The 24668-nt window shown below is 42.5% G+C and overlaps 1 protein-coding gene and 1 long non-coding RNA gene across 3 annotated transcripts in view; one reads left to right on the top strand and one right to left on the bottom strand.

The window, feature by feature from the left end:
- The window catches only part of tshz3b (teashirt zinc finger homeobox 3b), a 41874-nt gene extending 38806 nt beyond the window's left edge, over positions 1-3068 (bottom strand). The window contains exons 1-2 of one of the 2 annotated variants that reach the window (XM_020654245.3): positions 1355-3068; positions 415-894 (exon numbers count right to left, since the gene is read on the bottom strand). In XM_020654245.3, the coding sequence (XP_020509901.2) occupies positions 415-454 (40 nt within the window). In that variant the 5' untranslated portion in view covers positions 455-894; positions 1355-3068. Of the gene's footprint in view, positions 1-414; positions 1296-1354 lie in introns of those variants that run through there. The other variant, XM_065952504.1, reaches the window with a different exon arrangement.
- Positions 2042-24412, top strand: LOC114921322 (uncharacterized). The gene is made up of 3 exons (XR_003809626.2): positions 2042-2181; positions 2374-2470; positions 20539-24412. It is a non-coding gene; the product is annotated as an uncharacterized lncRNA (long non-coding RNA).
- Positions 24413-24668: the final 256 nt, after the last annotated feature.

The following is a 24668-nucleotide window of genomic DNA, read 5'->3' as shown; positions in this document are numbered from 1 at the left end:
CTTAAATTAAAAGATGGAGAATGTGCAGTTAAAATTCTTTGAATTATAAAAAAAATCTACCCAAAAGAGGAGGTGTAACAGAGAATAGTGGTTGCTGTTGCACATTAGCTGATTGTGAAGTGATTTCAGTGACACACACTAAAAGATGTCTCCCATCAGAAAACAAAAGTTGTGTTCGAGGCTCTGTGAAGCTGAGAAAAGTATCCACAGTGTGCCACATGTTTGCCCTTTCATTTTCAGCTTATAGATCACAACAAAATATGTTGTTGAACATAAATGTTAGGGCAATTGTGAGAGAGATATCAATGAAAAGTAAGTGGATGAGGTAGGCGGGGAGGAGGGGATGCACAAAGAGAGAAGGAGAAGAAGAAGAAGAGAGAAGTACATTTCACGCAAACCAAAGCCAGTGCGTACCTGAGGCGCGCCGGGGCGCTTCCTGCTTCCTCCGCGGCATGTCGGCAGCGGGGGTCCGGCTGGGAGTTCTTCTGTGGCCCCGGTGATCCGAGGTTGCCTGGGGGATCCTCAAGGCTTTGATACACAGTTTCCCCCCCTGGGTGCGCTCTCAGGGCTCCCACATAGATCGAGGCGGGTGGGTGAAAGCAGAGGAGGGTGTGCAGTTTTCGAATCAGAAGAAAAAGAGCCAGCAGATGCGAGGATAGTAAAAAAATAAAAAAATAAAAGGAATGGGGAGGGGGAATGAACCCCCGGTCTGCTGCTCTCTCCCCGTCGGTCGCTGTGTCGCCCGCTCCGGCTTTGGATGGACGCGTTTGGGTAGCAGGAACAGAAGGGGGGTGCTCCGCGGTAGAAAAAAAAACACAAGAAGGGAGGTTTGAAAAGCGCCTCGTGCCTCCGTCTGATCCTCGCTACTCGGCGTCGGCGGCTGCAACAGGCAAGCTTGAAGGGATAAAAACCAAATGATCGCGTCAGTCAAAAGTCCGCAAAACAAGGGGACAACACATCAAGAGCTGACACAACTGAAGCCCTGCGCCCTCCTCTACGGCTCAACCTCTCCGCCGCTGATAGGCGTCACGTAGCTCCCTGTCTCTCTTCCCACTCCCTCTCTCTCTCTCTCTCTCTCTCTCTCTCTCTCTACCTCTCTTGCCCCCTCTCACTCTCGTTCTGTCATTCACTGCCTCTTTGTAGAGCCGTTTATTCCAAACGAGCGGGCTAATCACAACCTCTTGGTTACGGTAAAAAAAAAAAAAAAATGTGCGTAATGTCAGTCACATTGCGGATGAATCATGCAGACACATGGCAGCCTAACCAAAAAACACACACACACACACACACATATACAGTATCGTTAACAAGCAACGCGCAGGTTGACAGGGACGTAACGGAAATGCATACTTACTTCACGGGGTGATCCATGAGGTTTCGCGTCTCCCCCTCGCCCGGGAATCAAGCACGATTCAAAGCCAAGAGGTGAAGCAGCTGAAACGTGCCTGAAACCATCTCATAAAAAATCCAAATCGCCCCCTTGGCAAGTCCAGTAAGGGGGTGAGCAAGAAGGAAAGAAAAAAAAACATGCAGCTTTTTCAGTTTGTTATTCTTGGGACCGACAGCGGAGGAGGAAAGAGGAGGAGGAGGAGGAAGGAGGAAGGAGAGGAGAAGAAGAAGGAGGTGACGACCGGGACTGGTCGCCCACACGCTGCCCTTGCCTGCCTGGCGCGGCTACGAGATTTTTGTCCGAGAGCGTTTTGGAAAAATCCGCTGAGGGGCAAGTCACACACTCAGTATGCGTGTGTGTGTGTGTGTGTGTGTGTGTGTGCGTGTGCGTGTTAGTGGTTGGTACTGCGCGTGAGTGTATGCGTGTCTGCGTGTGCGTGAATCGATGAGATACGTGCTTGATTGGGTCTCCCTCGTTGTAATAATGTACAGCAGAAAGGAGGAGGAGGAGGAGGGACGGGCTCAGGCTGCTCCCATGCATGCAGGCTGGGCTGGCTGGAGCGCACGGATCAGCCGAGCTCAAGCGCCTTTCTGCCAAACACTTTGTTGGCTGCTGTTGGTACTTTTCTCCCCTTTACGTGGCCTGATAGGAACTATTTAAATCGGCCACGCAGCGAATCACACACATGCGCTCCGCTCTCCTTCCAGCGGCGCCTCAAGTCACCGGAGAGGCGCAAAAAGCCTCTCAGAGCTGTGCTTGAATGGAATAAGTACTTTTTTTTTTCTTTACAGGTAAGTTCAAAAATCCTCCTTAGTTGTTATGGTAGTTGTTCAGATTTTTCTTGAGAGTCCGATGGTCCCTTTCTCACCTTAAAGTGAGTGATAAAAGTTTTTTTTGTGTGTGTGTGTGTGTGTGTGTGTGTGTGTGTGTGGATTCAGCTGAGTTGGTGAAGCGGGTAAAAAATATTCTCCTATATTTTTCAGGCAATCCTCAGGTTGGGACGAGCAGCTTCACACGGCGGTGAAAACAAAGGATAGAAGAAGCTTGGTGGTTGATCAAGGGAGAGCAAAAAAAAAAGGGGTGAGTTGGCGAAGGCTGTCTTTCTCTCTCTCTCTCTCTCTTCCTGTCTTCCCCTTTGCGCCAGATGTGGTGCTGGCTGCGCCTCGTCTCTCACGCTCGTCAATAAGCAGAGAAACCGCTTTCTTTTCTCGATCCGCCGAGGGAATCAGATCTCCTCAGCCGTCCTCTTGGTTGTCGCTTCTCGGGGTAAAACGGGGGGAGTCTGTCCGTTCCTCATCCGTTCACCGGGGCTCGGTGGGAAGGATTGATGATTTGTGACTCTCCGCCGATACGAGGATGTTTTCTTCCTAATCTCGCCGCGACTGTGTGCGCCGCTCCACCACTGCATGCCGTTAGATCCGCCCAAGCATCTGTCCGTCTTTCCATTGGCGCATCCATCAGTGTCACACACACACACACACACACACACACACACACACACACATCCACACACACAGCTGCCGTGCGCACATTCCCCGCGATACTACAATACCCCCTCCCACCCCGCAGCGTACACTTACACATTATACTCATTCACACGCGCAAACACCGTCGCGCACGCTCTCCTCTCCGTCTGATTGACACAGTCCACTTTCTGAAACGCCCGTCAGGGAGCGCGCTGCCTTATACTGTTTCGCATTTTCACCTTCAGATATGGAGTCTGATTGTTTTCTGCTTCTTAAGGCGGCGTCATTTTATTCTCCTATTTAATTTTTTTTCCATGAATAGAAGTTGCAAAACGTTCGGACAATTATTATAAACATTTTTTCTGATCACTACATATGAAGTTTGGAAATATTTTAATGCCATGCTCTGTGCGGATTTTGCTGATTTGCGCCAGGATTAAAAACCTTAATTTGCTCCGTGAGTTATTATGTGCACAATAAGAATAGACTTTCGTACAAACCGGTGGTGTTACCTGCTGAGGTGCTCACTCTAATGTGCCATTGTTGTGCTCAGCGGTGATTATTGCAACATTTTTACGCAGTTGTCATTACGATAATTTACTAAAAAATAACTATTCGAACCTTTAAACATCAAGTCAAATACAAGTGAATGTAATATGTCCATAACTCAATTTAAATTAAAACCCTGTTCCTGGAGTGATTCACACATTTTGTCCTATCCGTTACATGAATATTATTTTTTGAAAAAGGAGGCCCTCCTGTTTTTTTTCCATCTTCTCCTCGTGTTGTTTGAAGCGCATCTGGATACACGGACTGTTAGACTTGCTATTTGTTGAAAATGAAACCCTTTTGTCATGTTGGTCGTGTTCAGAAAGGAGGATTTAGAAACATACACAATGCACTGACGCCAAACTTACAGGACTGGAGTGTTGGAGGGACAGGATGGAAGAGAGAGAGAGAGAGACAGAGAGAGAGAGAGAGAGAGAGAGAGAGAGAGAGGGAGAGAGAGAGAAAGAGAGAGGGAGGCTTTGATTGAAACAGACGCCAATCGCTTGAACACTCCGATAAACTCAAATAAACATAACCGACTCATTCAGCGCGTTTAAGGCGTTTCAAAAGCAACAAAACCTGAGACATTTACGCACCAAAATGTAGGTCCTAAAGTTGTATAGCCTACTAGTCTGAACTGGGTTCAGGATGGAAAGCCTTTAAGTTTTGTTATGTACTGTACCAGATGTGAGCGGAGAGATTGAACAAACGGTGCGCTTTTCACTTGGAGTTGATGCTGAATATTAAAGGTGGTGTTGCTGCCAAGTTCGAGGATTTTCATTTTCATTTCATTCAACGATGTGTGAAATAAAAGTCACCGCCAAAGTGTGAATGTTTCACAGAATACAAACCGATTAAATTACACACAAGTGTGCGTTATTATTTTATAAATACCAACATTATTTCTCCAAGAAGATTTTCCAATTTGTGCAGATTTTCTTCAAAAAGTACATTTTCAATGATCCAAGGAAAAAGAAAGATTTACGTATTGATATTGTCCTACTTTGGTGATTTCTTTGTTTTAGTAAGTTTACATTTTGTGTGTAAGTGTGTGAGTGTGTGTATGGAGTAAGATGGGAGAGAGAGAGAGAGAAAGAAAGAGAGAGAGAGAGTGCAACATCAAGAGGACACCGATCATTTATCCACGTTTGCATAAAACTTTATAAAACATTTACAGACGAATTTAAAGCTTGAGCTTGTTGTTAAACACTTAATAAACTGGTTTGTGTCGCAAAAAAAGTTATTCAATTGTGTTTCTTTATTTTAATAGCGAGTAAACGTGTGCGTAATTAAATCAAATCTGCTAAAATCATCACTGGAACTAATCTATGTATGAAAGTGTTTGGGATCGAGGTTTGTAAAAGAGGAGATTTGCAGTATCAGATCATGCACTCTGTTGTTTATAATGTAATCCTTTATGAATTCCTGTATTGTTGGTAAATTGTAAAACTTTTAGATTATTGTGAAATAGAGCAAAACTTCTTGTGCCTGTCCCAAAAAGTTGCCTTTTTTTGCGCACGACGCCGACGCGTGCTTCTCCATTTCATTCCCCCCAGATGTTATTATGGACAGTGATTGTAATTCTTTTTTATACATCAAAACGATTGAACTAGTTTGTGCTTGTGTCACGAAAGGAACACATACTTTACTTACTATGCAACGTATAAAATTCAGATGTTGTTAATTCTTGCCATTGGGCCTGTTGGATAGATATCACAAAAGACCGCTGTGCTCGTGTTCCTGCTGATATTAAAAAAAAACAAAAAACCTCTGCTCTCCCGCATGTGTGATACACAAGTTTCACCAATGAGCAGATTTATTTCTTTCCTCTTGTTCATCACACTGGGAAATGAATCTGCAGGCGACATATTAAAGTTCGCTGGAATCACAGGCAGCATACTCTATAGAGGCAGACTCGCATAGAAATATTATGACAGCATCGTGGGTGACTCATATGTGAGAGTGTGTGTGAGAGCCAAATATCTATTTAAAGACGCGAGGAAAACGGGTGTACATGTGATAAAGTTAATCATAAACAATTTTGAAAAAAAAAAAACGATTCCAACAATTGTAAAGATGGTCACAGTTTCAGTTGAGCACGCGCACACACTTACACACTTAAGTAGCTCCTGTGGACATTAAAGCCACTTCCGCCTGTGTGTTTGTGAGCGTGTGTTTCACGCATAAAGGTCAGTAATTTATGCCAGTCCCTCCTCACATTAAATCTCCGGTTTTGTGTGTGCTCATGTGTGTGTGTGTGTGTGTGTGTGTGTGTGTGTGGGGAGGAGGCGGGGGGGTGTTCAGGGAATTGGAACCTTGCCTCTCCCTTTGCCGCTGCTGTCTTTACGCACAAAAGCCTCTCCAAGGATGCATGGCACGGTTTTGGAACTAACACACTGTTGTTGTGAGTGAGTCTAAATCCAGACCCCTCGTTTTATAATCAATATATTTTTAAATGTTTTTAGAGTAACCATATTTTATTTTACCAGCGATAAGTCAGGACAAAAGTACAAACAGGAAAAAAGTTACGCGTAGACCTCAACATCCTCGCGCTCGGACGTGACACACACACACACACACACACACACACACACACACACACACACACACACACACACACACCACAATTCAAGTTTTTTGTTCAGAAGAAAAATCGTCTCATTCACATTGTCACTTCCTTAAAATATAATTGGGTAACTGCAAGTTTAAAGTTCCAGTGCCATATTCTTATCACTCTCCGGATTAGGCTGAAGAGGATCCCCCCCCCCTCAAAAATACAAGTAGTCGCGTTCGGTTCAGTACAACCAGAAGGAGTTTAAGAGCACAACTGTGATTTATCTCTGAGCTCCACCACTTTACACCATCTATGATTTACTCTTTTTTTTCCGTTTCCCTTTTTTCTTCTTCCTCTGCTTCTTCTCCGACGCTCACGCTGGCATGGCGCACCGGCTTCACGGCACACTGGTTTCTAGTAGGCTGGATAAAGAGCCGGGGAGGGGGGTGGGGGGGGGCACAGTCCGCAGAGCAGCAGGGGATGTACCGGTATATAAAAAAAGAGGAAAGAAATAACATGATACACAATAAGTGCTTTAAACTATGGCACAACCTTTAATCAGTTTTCAGCAGGACTGAACAGTTCAGGACAAAAGTGGGACAATGACGATAAACATATGCCAGATGGTAATGGTGTGTGTGTGTGTGTGTGTGTGTGTGTGTGTGTGTGTGTGTGTGTGTGTGTGTGCCTGCTGTGTGTGTGTGTGTGTGGCCAGATTAGCTTGTTTGTTCAGTGGAATCTTCTTAAATAAAAATCTATACTTTAAAATAGTCATTATATATGCAGTCTGTTTTTTTTCAAACATTTTCAAACATTTTTTTTATTTGGAAAGACAAATGGCACTGGGCAGTAGATTGGGAATAATGAACTGTGTGTAAAGGTAGGTCCAAAATACCTCCTTTAAAGACCCCTTTGGTTTTTGAAGTTGTTGTTTTTTTCTTTCCCAGAAATCTGCTTTTTGTCACTCTGTTTTTTGGATTTTCTCCCTCTCAGCCTTAGGCCATGCCTGTGGCTGTCGGCCAAACACTCCCGCCTCGCCCACCTCAATCTGAGAACGACTGTTTTATTATGTGGTGTTAAGGTTTCATCGATATCTGACTGACCTCAAAAAGTTGTCTTTGCTAACACTGAATTGCTGGTGGTGGTGGGGGGGGGGGGTGTCCACTAAAAAGAACAGGCACCTTTGTTTTGCATGGTGAGGGGGCGGGGGAGAAAAAGGAGGCCAGGGTTAGCTTCTCCTCAAATAACCTTAAAAACTTACAAACTCACACCGAAAACTCGACAAGGCATTGACAAGAGAAGCTGGAAAAAGATGGAGTGGATATACTCTCCCTCTCTCTCTCTGTCTCTCTCTCTCTCTCTCTCTTTCTCCCTTGTGTCCCCCCCCCCCCCCCCCCCCCCCCCCCCCTCGCCCTGCCTCCTTGGGTGTGCTGCGAAGCTAGCAGGGTTGAGAGGGCAAGTGCTGACCAGCCCTCTTTCTTTCTCTGTCTGCTGTTACTAGGTCACCACACACACACACACACACACACACACACACACACACACACACACACACACACACACACACACACACACACAACCAAACAACTCACACACGGGCGCGCACACACACACACACACACACACACACACACACACACACACACACACACACACACACACACACACACACACCTCTCCTTGCGGTCAGTGTTGCCACCAGGGAGAGGGGTAATTTAAGCCCTGCTTGATGTAGCCTATTCATCACTGTCCCGCGGTCCACGCTTCAAAATTAAAGTCTGATCTACAAAGTTAGAGTGAAATGAGATAAAAAAATTGGCAGAGGTCACGGAGGGCCGTGCCGGTCACAACACAAAGCTGTGACTCAGCTGGGCTGGTATGAGGTGCAGCTTTTTATTATGTTGCTTTAGAGTTTGTAGGTGACTCAGGCTGAGACGGTTTGCTTTTTAGGGGGAATAGTCAGATAAGAAGAAAGATTGAATTCTGGAGGATCAGTGCCAGTGGAAGGGTAGGACGGCCCTGTAGTCCTTACAGATGCTTCATTAGCATATAGCAGAAATCTGTAGCCATAGATTTATAAACAAATATAATACAGTATGAAACTACACAACAAGAAATTACAATTACATCACGTTATCTATATTGTTAAAAATATCGCTCTACGACTTATATCAAAGATGGAGTGAGAAAGCAAATCAAATTACTCCAAGACTCGACAACCTTGTATTTCAATGAAACACATGATAAAATATTGAGTACCAGCTGACTCACGATGCCAAGAAGCCAAAGGCATTACAAGTCAGTTGGACCACTTCCTGCCTCCTGAATTTTACTTAATAACCTCAAGACTGTGTGAGTCTGAACGCTGCGACTCTCTTACTCCTTCTGCTCTGAGACGGCTAAATGCTGAGACTGCAGTAACTGACCTATAGGGTACCTCCTTAAACTTGTGTATTTGAGGTGTGTATATTTATTGATTTGTTTATTAAGAGTTGTGTCTTGAATTCTTCCATGACTTGTCTCCTCACAGCTGATCTGTCGTCCCTCACATGTTTGTCTCAATGCTGCTGTTTCCTCTGCTCGTCTCTCCGTTTGGTTTGATTTTTATTATGTGACGTGGTTGACTGTAAACTAAATTGCTCCTCTGGGATAAATAAAGTCGTCTAAATCTGAATCTGAAAAAAAAAAAACATAAGGTTGACTATAAGGTTCAACTATTCATGAGAATAGTGACAAAAAAAGCCTTACCTGAATTATTGTCCTTATTTGGGCTAAATCCTGGAAACAGTTTTTTAAAAAGTCAATAAATAATAATAATAACTTTTGTGTTTTATTGAAAAAAAAAAGACTTTCATGATATTTTGGCTCGCCGTTCTCATGTGTTGATTTAAGAAAAAGTGTAACAGTAAGAATTTTTTTTCCTGAGCCAACATATAGAGGACCTACACTGCAAACACAGAATTATCTAATTAATGAATTTTTGAATTTCTAGTCAAAAATATCGCATCACCCCTTAATGTCAGCCACATCCTCCTGACAAGTCCAGATAAAAAAACGTATTTTGATAAATTAAAAGCAAGAGATACGACATGTGTTACTTGTAATGAGTTAAAATAGCCGCCCCTGCATTAATTATTGAAATTATATCTGCATTGGCAGCTGTTTTTTAGCCATTGCAAGCAGTGCAGGTCTAAACGTTTGCTCTTGAGATGAGACGTTTATCCGGACGTGTCAGGTTTATACAGCTCATGTTAAGTGCAATGACATGTTTAGACTGGAAATGAGACAAATACTCTTCATAACGTTTGAGTTCTTTCAGTTGTTACAGCGATATGTTCCCCTCTGCTTTTTGTCCCTCCTCCCCTTCCGTAGTCTCCAGCTCTGCCCAGGTGAAGCTTCTGATTACTCAATGAGGTGCACCTGACCTCAGAGCTTAAAAAGCTCAGAGCTGAGTTCAAGAGGAGAGAGGCTTTACAGTTACGTTCAGTCAGGAATTACTTGTTTTTAAATTCATGTTTCAGTTGATCTTTGTTTTATGATTTAGCTGTTTGTCTATTCAAAATAAACCCCTTGGTTTCATCTTTGTGAAGGGTGTTTAATGTCTCTTGATTGGGTCAATGTGCGGGTTGTTGGGTCGCCTTGGTAACACGGTGTGAAAAAACGATGCTGTGAAATATGAATGTAAGAGGTTTTAGCTTTCTTTAGGTTCGGACAGGGAAGTATTTATTTTGTCTGATATCTGCACAAACCAAAAACCAATGATATTGCTTCTCCAGCGTCAGCAACTACAAGGTAACGAGGTCAAGGGTTGTCTTAAAGTGCGATCTGATTGGATGAATTGATGATAGGACGTTCAACATATTCCTTAGAGAAATGCAAAAGAGAAAGTCCCTTTAATACTCTGACATGGTTTATAAAAATAATATAATACTTTACAAACACTAAGAGAAAGCAGAGCAGGTTGAGAGCGTTTCATGTCGCTGTATTTTTCTTACTTTTGTTGTTGTTCAATATTAAATCACGCAGTGTAAAATATAAAGTCACAGACGGATATTTTTAGAAGCAGTTGGTATTTGTGAGGAAATGTTTGTGTCTGGTGTCTGATGCAAGTCTGATGAGTTACACTGTTTATCAGCATACAGTGCGACGGCACACTGCTGTGTGAGTCACTGCTTCCTCCTCACTTTGTACATGTGTGTGTGTCTGTGTGTGTGTGTTTAGTGTGTGTGTGTGCAGAAACCACGCTGACAGCTGCAGCTCATTACAGGCGCTATTACTGATGGGGACTGCTGGGGGAAATTCCTTCTTCCACAGAGCAAACCACCCTGTTTACTACACAACACAACACACACACACACACACACACACACACACACAGGTCCAACATATTCATAAACATGTGTGTCTCAAACAACACATTAAATAGAAACATTTGCCAAACACTGAAGAATGAGGGGAAAAAAGGAAGCTAAGGAGGTGACACGGATTACGTGGTCCCAGTTGCTGCAGAGGATGAAAGACATCCCTCACCTGTGTACAAAGTGTCCTCTTCCACATGGAGCACATCACAGTGAGGTGTGTAGGTGTGTGTGTGTGTACATGAACACACACACACACACACACAAACAGCCACAGGGCAAGCAAACTTAAGCGGATATGAGATCACCGCAGCACTCTGAGCTTGGCTATATTGGCAAACAGCAGCGTCTCTCTCTCTCTCTCTCTCTCTCTCTCTCTCACACACACACACACACACACACTCACACACACACACACACACACACAGAGTCACAGAGTATACAGTGTCCAGTGACGTTAATGAGAGGGCTGAGAGCCAGACACACATGTGTTAGAGTCATTAGGGAAGACTTCATAGCTTCACTTCAGGCCACTGCTCTCCATTACTGTACTTCATTGGTTACAAATAGTGGTGTCTTAAAGTCAGGCTCATGGACCACCAGGACTCCTCCAAGAGACCCCGGGTTTTCCTCTTTAACCCTTTCCTCTTCAACCCCCCACTTACCTGAGAGGCGTACCCCACAGGTACAAATGTTGTAAAGAAATGGTTGAATTGCAGTTTTTTTGTCTTTTGGTCGTCCTTGTGTAAATCATTGTCATATTTGTGAGAACCATCCAATTGTAAACTAGTTGCAGCACGTAAGCTGCAGCCCGTCACTGGACGGTCTGTGTAGGTCTACAGGAAGGTCAATACAACCTCTCTGATCCACGTACACCTGGGCTATGTCTCAACCCACCACTAACTCCTTCATGCGCCCAGATTTCTGATATTTTTCAATCAATCAGATTAGGCGGTACAAAGCGTGATTCACAAGATAAACACAATTTTTAAAATCCTGTTTTAAAAACCGCGTCATAGACGTTTTGACACCATTTTTCTTCCAGGCACACAGGTCGTGAGACCCACTGAAAATGGCTCCGAGACCCACTTTTGGGTCCCAACCCACCAGTTGAGAACCACTGCACTATATAGTGAACATGCCATTTTGTAGTGCTGTCTGAATTCTGAGTGATTATGTATCCCACAATGCATTGTGAAAAGTAGTGTACGACCGATGGTCACTATCTGAGCAATATGTACCATCATGCATTGCGGTTCTAAAGATTTTCACAAGCGGAGAGAGGCGTTTGACTCGGCTGCTCTCAGGCGGACGAGAGGAGCGACCAGCGTGAACACAGAAACACAATCAAGTTCATATCTGGACGTTTTTTACTGAAATCTTTTATCAGTTGTAATAAAGAGTAAAACAGGATAAGTAAAACTGTTACCTGTACAAAATAAAAAATAGTTTTCTTTGATTTTTTTGTGCTGTTTGTAGCTTTCTTATATTTCAGCTTTTTAGCCTATGGGGGTCCTGGGGAGGAGGCCCAGGTTTGAATCCAACCTCTACAACAAAGGCATTAAAAAAACAAAAAAAACAGAAGTGTTTCTGTTTTAAGGAGTTGTGCAGTGTATGTCATGTTGCTACGATTTCATGTATTTATAAAAGTTAGTTTAATAACTTACCTTTGCACCAAATTTGACAGAAGGTTGCGTAGGCTGCAAAGCTAGTTCAGGAAACAAACTCTCCTTCCAATTGGTGGTCTACTTAAACTGCGAGATTTCTTCTCTCTCCCCCTCCTCTCTCTTTTACTGCCAGCTCTGACCTGCACCAGTACCGCACTCTCGCTCAGCCCCAGAATCCACCTGTAGGCTCCCACCGGGGGGTTTAAGGTATCATCCCATCACACCTCATATTTCTGATTTAAATTAAAACTGTGAGGAGTGATGAGGTCAGACCCTAGACACCAAACCCAAAATTTTTTCTGCTGCAATAAATATTTTAAACGATACAAACGTGAGTTGTCTTTCTGAAATTATATTGCATTCAGAAAAGAGCTAACATCCGAGACAGTCTCTGTTTTACAGTAAGGTTTCATCTCGTGCTTCATGTTTACTGAATGTTTGTTTCATTGGAAATCAGATTTCAGATTCCTCACTTGCTTGAACAAGATGTAGCGATTTGAAGAAATGTGTCATCTTAAAGATTAAAACAGTACGAGTTGTTGTTTTTATGTTATTCTGCATAAATGCATCAGTAAGACTTCAACTGCACACGTTAAAAAAAAAAAAAATCCTTCTACTCAGATTTATCATCAGCAAGTTCTTGGCTGACATAAGAATCCCAGCCCTGTCTCCATCCCGTCATTAACAGAGAGATGGTGCACTTCATGCAGTGATGTATCTGCTGCATTAATCAGCCTCTTACATCGGAATGGGCTGCTTTTATTAATTATGTTCAACATGAGGACGATAAGGCCTCCGCCAAGCATCCCTCCCTTCTTGTTTTGGACTCACAAATCACTTCCAGAAAGAAAGAAAGACAGACAGAAAGAAAGAAAGACAGACATGAGAAAAAAAGAGTGAATGGATTAATGTGAAGCCTGGTCCACACGTATAGGCGGGTATTTTTCTGAGCTTTTACTGTGTGTTTGGCCTTTCGTACCAAACAGCGTTTTAGGTCACTGAAAAAGCACCTTTTGCTGAACTCTTTCCAAGATGAAGATTTTTCAGAAACTCAATTAAAGGTTTTCATGTGTAGACGGGGAAAACTGAGTTTTGGGCTGTGCAAAGGTTTCTTCTCCGTTTGAAGTCGATGTGCGACGCTGTCACTTTTGTTTGCATGAGACGTAACCAAACTAGCGCTGGTGCTAATGTTGCTAACTGGACTTTTTACACGCTCACGCATACACACATAGTTACTCTCCCAATATGTTGATGAGCAGAGACGCCTGATTGGACGACTTTGAATTATGAAAAGTTCATTGCAGAGGAATGGTGAGAACATTTTTGAATATCAAGTTTTGACTTAGCGTACTCATGACAGCTGTAACGGGTGTTTTGCGTTTTCATGTGGACGGAGATGTTTCTGAGAACTGAGCGTGTGTGGACGGGAACATATTTTTTAAAACGGAGGAGGAGAGCCTCTGTTTTAAAAAAATACTTGCTGATGTGTGGACTGGGCCTAAGTGGGATGATGCAAAAGGGTTAGAAGTAAAGAAATGAAGATGTCTACTTAGAAATCAAATCAGAGGTGACAAGGGTGTTGTTGGCTAAAAAACATGTTTCTTATAGAGAAATTATGTAAATAAAAATGACATTATTAGTGTTTTGATTTATTTTCATTTTTTGGTGTTGCAGCACGTCTAATGTCTTTGCTTGTTGGTAAATTATGAAGTTGTAAATCTGTGTTAAAATAAAGACAAAGGGTGTTCCAGTTAAAGTACTTTAAATCAATGTGTGTGATACCAACCAGCGTTACAAATTACAATGAAGAAAAAGTCAATCTTCTTGCTGATGATTTATTTTGCTTTTAGGTATTATAAAGGTTTTAATAAAAAATATCTGAACTCCTCTTAGGAGCTCAAACTAAACTTTAAATTCAGGCATTGCCAAGATGTTTGTTCTGCTGAATCTAATAAATAACAGATCTTTATCACAAACAGATATTGTAGATGGATATAGAAATAGATTTAGGTTAGTTTATTGTTGAATTTTTTTAGGGACCATGTACAAAATATACATTTATCAAACTTACTGAGAGGAGATGAAGTTCACCAGATTCAGCTGATTAGCTAGATTCCATCTGGACGATAATAATATACAATACACAATTATTCATCAATTAGTCATTACAAAACATCATGGCCACATTCCCTAACATGACAATAAGAAAGGATACCAAAAAAAGTATCGATCAAGATTAAAGATAGAGAGTGAGAAGTGAGAAGAAATAAATGTCTACAAGCAGAAATTCTACTCCACACTTAATAACCTCGATTGTTGGTGACTCTTAAATGTTGAGATACTTTACATTTGACCTTGTGGCTTGTCCGAGGTAAAAGGCTTCATTCATGCTGGAGGCCCCTCTGCAAAGGACGACTCTGCCATCACTTCTTTCATCACACAGGAAAAGTGTGAACGTGCACAACTACAGGCAGCCCAGTGGGTCAGAGTTGAACTGTGCCTGGCTTTCACCCAACTCTTAGAAGTACAGTTCCCCTCAGGACTCACTCTGGCCTTTAAATCGTCGGCCCCTCAACACATTCGGCACAAATAGCACACCCGCAACTATCCCTGCTCAGTGTCGAGATCATCTTTTGCTTCTCCTAAAGTTAGCGATTGATCATTGGACTAATGTTACAAATCAGGAATCATCATAGTACAATGTCGACATATTTTTAATTGGGATTTATAAGATATAATGTGGCAGGAGCAAGATGTAATTTGTTTATTTCTTCTGCATTTTATTTGTTACAATTGTTTGGTGTGCGCCCCCTGCAGGTGGTGAGATGCAAGTCTATAAATTCCGTCATTGACTGAATGATAAGAATTCCATTAGGCTACATGTTTAAGCTTTTAATGCCTTTATCCACTACGGGGGTAGTGGATGTAGAGTCAGAAATCAGGGAGTGAGAGAGAGAGAGTGGAGAATGACATGCAGGAAAGGAGCCACAAGTCGGATTCGAACCCGTATAGCCCGCTAGTCTCTTCACATGGGGTGCGCACACTCACCACACTCACTTGTTTTGATCTGGTCTGCGTGTGTGATGCACTGTTCTCGTTCTTTCCCTGCGATAAATGAAAGAAGATATTTAAGAGGAGACAGAACTACATCTTTTAGTTTTTGCCACTTCTGATAATTTATTGTAGTAAACAAATGTTTTCAGATGTTTTTAATGTCTTAATGCTTTATATATATATATCTCCCATAACACTTTTTAGGTAACACATAAACACTTAATGGAAAATGTAAATTTATATTACAGGCCATTTTCTTAGAGAATTTGTGACAGAGCACATTAAAAAATGTCAGCCTCTGACCAACACCAATTACAGGACATATCTTATAAATTATTATGATTATAATGTATATATTAATTCAAGTCAAGTTTATTTCTAGGGCACATTTCAGCGACAAGGCAATTCAGAGTGCTTCACACAAGACATTAAAAGCATCAAGACAAAACAGAAACACTAAAATGGAACATTTTAAAAATCCATCAACAATCACAGAAAATATTAAATCTATAAAAAATATGACATCAAGCCAAAAAGACAAAAAAATACATTTAGATTAAAAATATAAAAATAACCTCAGATTTGTAACGGTGTTGTCATGTGCTCTGGAGTCCCTGACCACAGATTAACCTGCTGGTCTCGCCTGATCGAGAAGGATTTAGGCTCACAGTTTGCTCCGTCTGTGATCAGGTACAGGACTAAGACACCCTGGAGACCCCACCCAGGGGTGCACGTGGTGGTGTGTATACCCTCACCTTTCTTGGCAAATGCAGCGTATTAGTTACAATCTCTCCTCCGTTCTCACACTGACATTTGTGTTTCCTGCCATACCTCCATGACAGAGAGGAAAAAGATAAATTAATAATATACTAAATTTCCAAAATGAGCATTAAAGTGTTACTCAACAAGTTCTTGAAAAACTTAATTTAATATGTCAAAGTGACGTTCCAGTATAGTGCTTAAAAAAAGTGTTTCTGTGAGGAACGAGCTCCTCCAACTCGCTGCCATTAGCAGATTCCCCATCATACAGTATATTATGAAATTGCTGGCGGTATAAAAACATAGCGTCAGGTTACAGAAACACTCAGGAGTCAAACGTTGTATATTTCAGGATGTATAGCGAGTGCGTGGGAGCCACTCCACACTGAGAGCTCGTGTGGATACAAATCACAGGCGATACTCTTTGTCACGTCAGCCTGAGCCGAGCCCAAAGCCACTTCAGCTGCACCCGGTGTTTATCTTACTGTGACATTCTCCCTGCTGCTACTACGACGAAGCCTCCTTTCTCCACCTCACTGCTACCCTGTGCATGATGCCTGCCTGGGAAGAAAGAGAGAGGTGGATTAACATGACGGGGGGGTTGAGAGATACGGAGAAGAAAGTGAAGAAGAGGAGGAGAGAAAATAGGAACACAAAGTTCATTTTTGGGTTAGAAGTAAGGGCTCTATCAGATACAAATGGAGGGACTATATTAAGGTCTTCCCAAGGATTTATGGGTATAGGCGTCTGATTTCACTAAAGGTCTGTGTGATTGTATAAAACATGGACATGAGCTCTCTGGTGTCACCCACTAGTTTGTGAAGAGAGGTTATGAAGCCTAACGATGGCATGTTGGAATGCTACAACCTAACTTTTGATCACTTCAGAAACAGGCAACAAGGTGCTGCTGAGGTGGGTCTCAACCTGCAATGTCCACATACTCTGCATGGATTAAGGAAGCAAGGAAGTAAGGAACTCTCTCAAGGAATCAGGAGTCATTAATACAATATTCTTGGAATTTGCTACAAGACACTTTAAAAATAAGGCACTGGTCTTTTATGTCCATTTTAGAGCTTTAATTATTAACTCCTTTACTTCTGATTGCACGTTTTAATTGATTTTGTTTTTAATACTTTTTATTATCTGTTTGTTGGTTTTGTTTTGTTTATCTATGATGTGTATATATATATGTGTGTTTATGTATACAGTATATGCATATGCTTACGTGTGTATCTGTACACACATATATGTATGTTTGTTATTTTTCATTGTTTATCCTGCTCGACGTCATCGTAAATGAGGGCGATGCTCTCAATGATGTTCGAGTGTAAATAAAGACAGAATAAAATATCATCCAGAACATCTGTCAGAGTAATAAACCCTTTGGTTTGTCATGGTCTATGTCTGAGTGTGTGTGTGTGTGTGTGTGTGTGTGTGTGTGTGTGTGTGTGTGTGTGTGTGTGTGTGTGTGACCTCCTGATGAACTAACATCCATTCTTCACGAGCGGCACAAAGGATACTGTGCTAAATGCAAGAGCACCCCGGGGTGCATCGGCCACAGCTTCTCCCTTACAAACGGGCGGTCAGGTGCCCCTGGGCCGTACTACAGACGCTAGCTGACTTGACATCCCTGTCGGAAGCCACGTCTGCTCCACGCCTGTCTGAGCGGGAAGCGTCTCTGCCGACAATCTGCCGCTCCTCGGGGGGGGGGGGGGGGGGGGGGGGGGGCAGCGAAGAGGTCAACATGCTCATGTGATTCTCCTGGCTTCAGGATACGTAGTGACAAGGAGGATTGTTTACTGGCGTGATTTCCTCAATGTGTCTCTTGCACCTCAAATGCTGAGATGCGGATTTTCATCGAGGCAACCGATGACTGATGGTCAGGGAAATAGGAAGGAGCGTCCTCGACAGCAAACAGATGCTGACCAGCAGATCACCATGAACAGGCCTCCGAGGTTTGGGACTCTCCCTCGACTGTATCTGCTATGGGAGGGTCTCAGTGGTGTGTGTGTGTGTGTGTGTGTGTGTGTTTGTACATGTGTTTATGTGTGTGTAGTCCAAAGGAATTTGTGAAGGCTTTCCCTCTGAAGTGTCAACCTCCCAAAGACAGGATCAAGTGCTAAGCTGGGGACTCAGGAGCTCAGTGCCTGGAGTGTATGTGTGTGTATTCCTGAAAGTATGTGTGTCGGTGTGTGTGTGCGTGTGTGTGTGTGTGTGTGTGTGTGCGTGTGCGTGTGTGTGTCCAGGCACCCACTTCTGGTTTTAGGGATTGAGGATGTGATATATCCTTTTATCTTTTACTGTGGATGAGTGCAAGTCTGACCGGAGTCCGCCCTGTAGGGTAAATCCGCACTCTCAAAGGACGGATCAGTGTCTCAGTGTGTGTGTGTGTGTGTGTGTGTGTGTGTGTGTGTGTGTGTGTGTGTGTGTGTGTAGGCGTGTGGGTGCGTGTGTGTGTACATATGAAGGTGCATCAGAGAGAGCAGAGCCTTCCTCCTGAGGGGAGAGCACAGAGTTGAAGGGTCAAACACACATGTGTGGGGTCAGTGAGCAGCCCGGCAAGCAGAACAGAAACGTCATCCACAGAAACCTTACTGCTGGTGTGTGTGTGTGTGTGTGTGTGTGTGTGTGTGTGTGTGTGTGTGTGTGTGTGTGTGTGTGTGTGTGTGTGTGTGTGTGTGTGTGTGTGTGTGTGTGTGTGAGAGTCTTAAGAGTCTTAAAACTGAAGAACAATTTAACATAACAGTGGGGCTGTTTAAAAACAATCCACCCTCCGTACCGTGTGTCTCAGTGATGACAATAACTCATCAGATCTATTTGTTTTTTGTACCAGGCTGTAAACATGTTTATTTATTCTGTAAAAATGACTTTTTGGCTGTGGTGTGTATGTGATTCCGGGGCAGACACAATTTTGCACTTCTCCACATTGGCTTCATTTTTCAAGACCTCAGGTTGTGGCTTACGTTGATTGCATGCTATTTTGTCCCTTTAGGTGCACCGTAGTTTAGCCACTGCACAGACAGCAGAGTCTCCCTGCAGCAGCAGTGATGGAAAAGAACGACACCTCTGCGCCTTTGAACGTCTCATTTTACTTCAAAAAGAAAACCTCACAGACAGCTCAGTTGACGAGTCAAAAAGAATGTCCTCCTCATGACATCAAACATTTCACTTTTTTCACCGTCTGGGTCTGTTCAAGGTGGAGATGCTGTTTGGGTCGTGGTGGCCACTGAAGGGACATGTGGGTGGGCTGTGTGACTTTAAGTACGGCATTACACAGAGGCTGTCAACTGACTTTCATTCTAGGAGTCATCTCCATATAAGAGTGCTTCAGTCGGACCTTATTAAAATGTATCTCAGTTTTGATATAGTTTATATTCTGTGTTCAGACCGTCGCGTTTAGAGTCAGAGACAAAACGCTGTTCGCCAGCCTTAACATGCTTTTTATTGTAGGCTGATTCAAAGAGTCTCTGGAGTGGTTGGCCTACAATCTTAAAGCTGATTATTTTTTTAATGTGGCGGAGCAGTTTAGATTTAAGTCAAGTCATATTTATTTATAAAGCACATTTAAAAACAGCTACAGCTGACCAAAGTGCTGCACAATACATTAAAAAAGCAAAAACAACTTGAGATCACAACGTCCACAAGAGAGAAATATATATATATGTATACATATATAAAGAAAGAATATATAAAGAAAGCAACAAAATAAAGAAAGCAACAAAGGAACCTGAAAGAAACGGTCTATTCAGGACCAGAGGACTCAAATGCTAAAATATAAAAGTATGTCTTGAGACAGGACTTAAAAGAGTCAACAGAGGGTGCAGACCTGATGGAATGAGGGAGGCTGTTCCACAGTTTAGGGGCTTTTACTGAAAAGGCCGGATCTCCCTTTAAAGTAGTTTAAAGTAGTGCACGGACACATGTACCATGTGGTGTTACAGTACTGAAGGAGAGTCAGAATCACTTAAGTCAAAACCAAAACCAGAAGTCTACTCTCCTTAAAAGGTTTTAGTCGGCAGCGGACATAAACTCCGATAAAGTTCAGTTATTTTTGATCTGGTGAAAACCTTGAAGGTGTCAGAAAAGTGTATACAACAGTGTTAACCATCATACCTGATGATAAGTGCGAATAATGTGATGCTATTCGCGGCTGCAGGTCATTTAATTGTGCCGTTGCCGCGGTGATATCTATTTTCCCAGAGCATTAAGACATCAGTCGCATCTGTCTTTGTCGGTCTTGAAATCATGTGAAAGCAATGTTTGTTCATGTCAACTTACCCTTCTGTTGTTATTCATATTAATACGTTCAGTATAAGAAACTGTGGCCGAGTAATACCTCTCCTCAGAACATCCATTCTCTATTTATAAAACGCAGCAAAGCTCGACCCGTCAACCTTTTGCCGCAGCGACAGCAGCATGACTTTCATTTACACCTGGGGATTCAGTGTGATCCTCTCTGCAGGAAGTAAGGATGTACAAGTGGAAGTGATTTCACCGCTCCTAACATATAACAGCGAGCTATGTGTGGATGTAGCGGCAGGTTGTGCATGTCAGAGACGGGGGGGGGGGAATCGCGTTAAAAGGCAAACCGTGTTTGTCGACGTGTTTTCACAGCTTACGATCTAAACTACAACAGGAGCCAGTTGTTGCCGTGAGGACAGACGGACGACACAGATTGGAACTCGGTGGTCACAAGCTCATCTTTCACTTTCTCTCTGCTTCTTCTGCTTTTGTTCGGCAGGACGGTGCAGACATTTGCAGGAGCATTGTTTTTGACCCCCGTGCGATGGATCCCCGACTGGAACCAACAAACTATTCCCCGGGTATGAGAGACCACACACACACACACACATACACACACACACACACACACACACACACACACACACACACACACACACACACACACACACACACACACACACACACACACACACAAACATACACACACTGACACACACACACACACATTTAAGTGCAAAGAAACACACTTAAGAGTAAAGACATTTTTACTAAGTAGAAGTTTTAAGCATCTCTCTTCTCTCACTCGCCCATCTGTCCATGTCATTCCTCGCTTCTCCACTTCCACATCGTCGTTTAACACACACACACACACACACACACACACACACACACACACACACACACACAGTCACACACACCCACATAAAACACACTCACACACGCCTCTCTCCACATCAGCCATCAGTTTGTCAGACAGAACCGTAAATGTACATCTTCACATTCACGCACATCTCCTTTATACCACATGTCAGATAAACCCAGACTCTCTCACACACACACACACACACACACACACACACACACACAATAAGAATACATCACACATCAGTTATATCTCTTATGCCAAAGGATGGGGGGGGCAGGGGGGTTGTTGGTAGCATGAGGGGTTGACAGGGGAGAAGAGGAAGTACACAGGAAGTACATTAGTTATCACTCCCATGTCTTCTCCACCTTTTCACTTCTTATCACCAGCCGATGTCTCAGCGTCTCCCCTCTCGTCCCACCCCCCCCTTTCTCTTTTTCTCTTTCTGTCTCTTTCCCTCTCACACACACGTCTCTAAAAATGACTTCCGTGCTCCACTTTAGTGTCGGGCCCTGGGATCTAGATGACACTTGGCAAGCCGCAGAAGCCGCGAGACAACTGGATGAAATATTTAAATGAAAAACGGCAGGGGTAGGAGAGGTGAAGGAAGGGAAGGGGAAGAAAAGAGAGAGAGAGAAACGCAGGACAGAGGACGAGAGGGAAGGAGAAAGCGGCGATATTCAGATGGAGAGCAGAATGTGAAGGATTTCTTTTTTTCTGGCACAGAGAGAGAGAGGCCGTGTGACAAGGAGGGTAGATGAATTGGCTTTCACTTATGAAGTAGTGTGTGGAGAGAAAAACCTTCATTGTGTCTTAAATTTCACCAGCAGACCTTTTATGTGTCAGAGCACTTAGCTTCCTCAAAGGAAGGTAATGACTCCAAAACTTCACATCAAATTGTGTGGAAAAGGGGTGCGACAGTCGCTCAGTCTGAAGACACTTAGGTTGGGAACCAGAGGGCTTCTGGTTCAAGTCATGGTACGGACCAAGTATGGAAAATTGGGACTGGTTGCTGGAGAGGGACCTGATCACTTCCTGAGGTTACCAACTGCTCAGGATGACATGTCTCCGTGCAGCCTCATCACTCTGACACTCTGTTCATAAAAATGCACGTCCATAGGTCCTATTTGAGCGTCAGGCCTATGTGTGTGTGTGTGTGTGTGTGTGTGTGTGTGTGTGTGTGTGTGTGTGTGTGTGTGTGTGTGTGTGTGTGTGTGTGTGTGTGTGTGTGTGTGTAGCATGTCATGGGGCGGCTGTGGCTCAGTTGTTAGAGTCGGTCGTCTCCTAACCGGAAGGTTGGGGATTCAATCCAGAGCTCCTGCTGCTACATGTCCGATGTGTCCTTGGGCAAGACACTTAACCCCAAGTTGCTCCCACTGCTTCGTCTGTGGCGTATGAATTGATTAGTTAATGCTTATGGACACGTTACACAGCAGCCTCTACCATCAGTGTGTGAATGTGTAGGTGTGACCTGCGGTGTAAAAGCACTTTGAGTAGTCCAAATACCACTGTACAGATGTACAGGTTTGGGATAAAGAAAAAAAGCAATGATCGACACTAATTCAGACATCACACTCATGCCAGAAACATGCATACTTGGTGATCTGCGAAAATGTATGAGCGTATCTGCAAATAAAATATTTATTTTTGTCACTTATGGTCACAAAAAAAGTAATTGTGAGTGGATTCAGTTTAATGCAGCACAAAGAATGGATCACAGACTGCAAAATAATGAGGAAGAATTCACAGAAACATGAGCACCACTGGAAACGTCACTTCTTTATAAAATAAATGACTATAAAGTTATTTTAAAACAACATGTACAGTGATCATACCGTGATCAGGTGAGTGACTGATAATGTGTGAGGAGTACGTTGGGGAGGGGAGGATTTGGATTTATGTTTTTTGCTGATGCCAGAGAAGTTTATTGGTTGTTTAATGTTTATTATGTTACTAAAAAATAAATTATAAATGAAATAAAAACACTGAAGAGGGACGGCAGTTTATATTTTCCTCAGGATTGATAAAGATTATACAATTAAATACAATTAAAAATAAATTCATGAATTGATTAAATGTCTGATTTTCTGACCTTAGAATGAAACCCTTCAATCTGACTTTTAAGACTTTATCTGACTAAATAGTATTCATTCATTTTGATAACCTTCATTTTACCCTAATAATAATAAATAAAACAATTAGGAGCTGATTCAGGACACAGACATCTAGTTGTAAATCCAGCTCAAATAAGCATAATGCTAATGTTAGCATGTTACAATTGCTTGGTGCAGAATAAAGTATGGAAGTTGGCCTGGTTGCTGGAGAGGTGCCAGGTCACTTCCAGAGTACTGCCGAAGTGTCCTTAAGCAAGGCACCAACAGCTCTGACGTGCTCCCTGTGTAGCAGCCGGACTCTCTCCACTAATGCATGTCCACAGCTCCTGTTTGTGCATGTGTGTGATTCAGGCCTATGTGTTTACTGTAAGAAGCATGTTTCTCAAAGACCGAGTATAAACCAGAAATCCCCCTCAGAGATTAATAACGTATATAAAATTTAAATTAAAACGTCTTTGTGCTATTTTCAGTTACAGAAGGGGTTTCAGATTTTTCACTAATCATCAAAATGATCTTAATTATATTTTACACAACAACTTTTCTTGGAGACACAGCTGTTTAAAGAACTATTGATATTGTCCAAATAATCTTCAATAAAAGCAGGGCTGTAGCTAATTATTCATGGGTCACTTTAGCGATCTGATGTGAACTCTGCCCTCGTCTTCACAGAGTTTGTGTCTATTAATAACTCATCTACTGTAACATACACCCACGTGATGAAGACAGTGAAGACATTTAGACCGAAGGTTCTGGCAGAGATGAACCAAGAACGAGGCAAAACAAAAAGAGGATGCAAATATGTTTGCCCTCCAAAAGATCACCGAAATGAAGAAGCAGGAAAATCAAAAAAACACAGATGAACCTTTAGAAGAAGGCAAGAAACTGTATTAGGATTTTTAATAAGTGTTGTATTGTTTTATTTAATTATAATTGAGTTAAAACCTGTAAAATGTGTTGAGTATTTTGATGATTAATACATGGATTATGTTGAAATTGAAACTTCAAAGGATAATCTTTTAACAGCTTTTTTTAGTTTCAGTAATTTCAGAGATCTCCTCTGGAAAAATACCTGCTTGAAAAAAGGATCTATTTAAAATGTAATGTTTTGATTTCTTTGTCGACAGTGTGTGTAGGGTGTCAGTGATTTTAAACAATAAAAGAAACTTCTCCTGAACACTTTTTCTGCTGTCTAAGGTTTGCAAACTTCAGAAACCAGGATCGCAGGTAGGACACAACATTACCTCACATATTTGATACATAACTAAAGAGCTTTGAGGTTAAGTGTGTATTTTTATTTTATTCAACTCATCCTTTGTCTGTTTGCTGTGTTACTTTATTTTTTCTCTTATTGTGTGTGTGTGTGTGTGTGTGTGTGTGTGTGTGTGTGTGTGTGTGTGTGTGTGTGTGTGTTTCTCTGTATACATGACAAAAACACAATTACACACACACCAAAGTGAAAACCTGACACAGGCCCCAACTGTCTTATTTGTAAAGTATGTGTGTGTGTGTGTGTGTTTGTGTGAGTGTGTGTGTTGATTTTTGCATGAAACTATTTTTCTCAACGCTGTCTGGACGTTTACGATCTGCATGTAAATAACTTTACTGAACATCCATAAACGTGTGTGTGTACATGTGTGTTTGGTGGTGCAT

This window comes from Labrus bergylta, chromosome 3 (assembly GCF_963930695.1).
Source record: "Labrus bergylta chromosome 3, fLabBer1.1, whole genome shotgun sequence".
Classification (NCBI taxonomy): Eukaryota; Metazoa; Chordata; class Actinopteri; order Labriformes; family Labridae; genus Labrus; species Labrus bergylta.
This window is presented reverse-complemented; position numbering and strand designations above follow the sequence as displayed.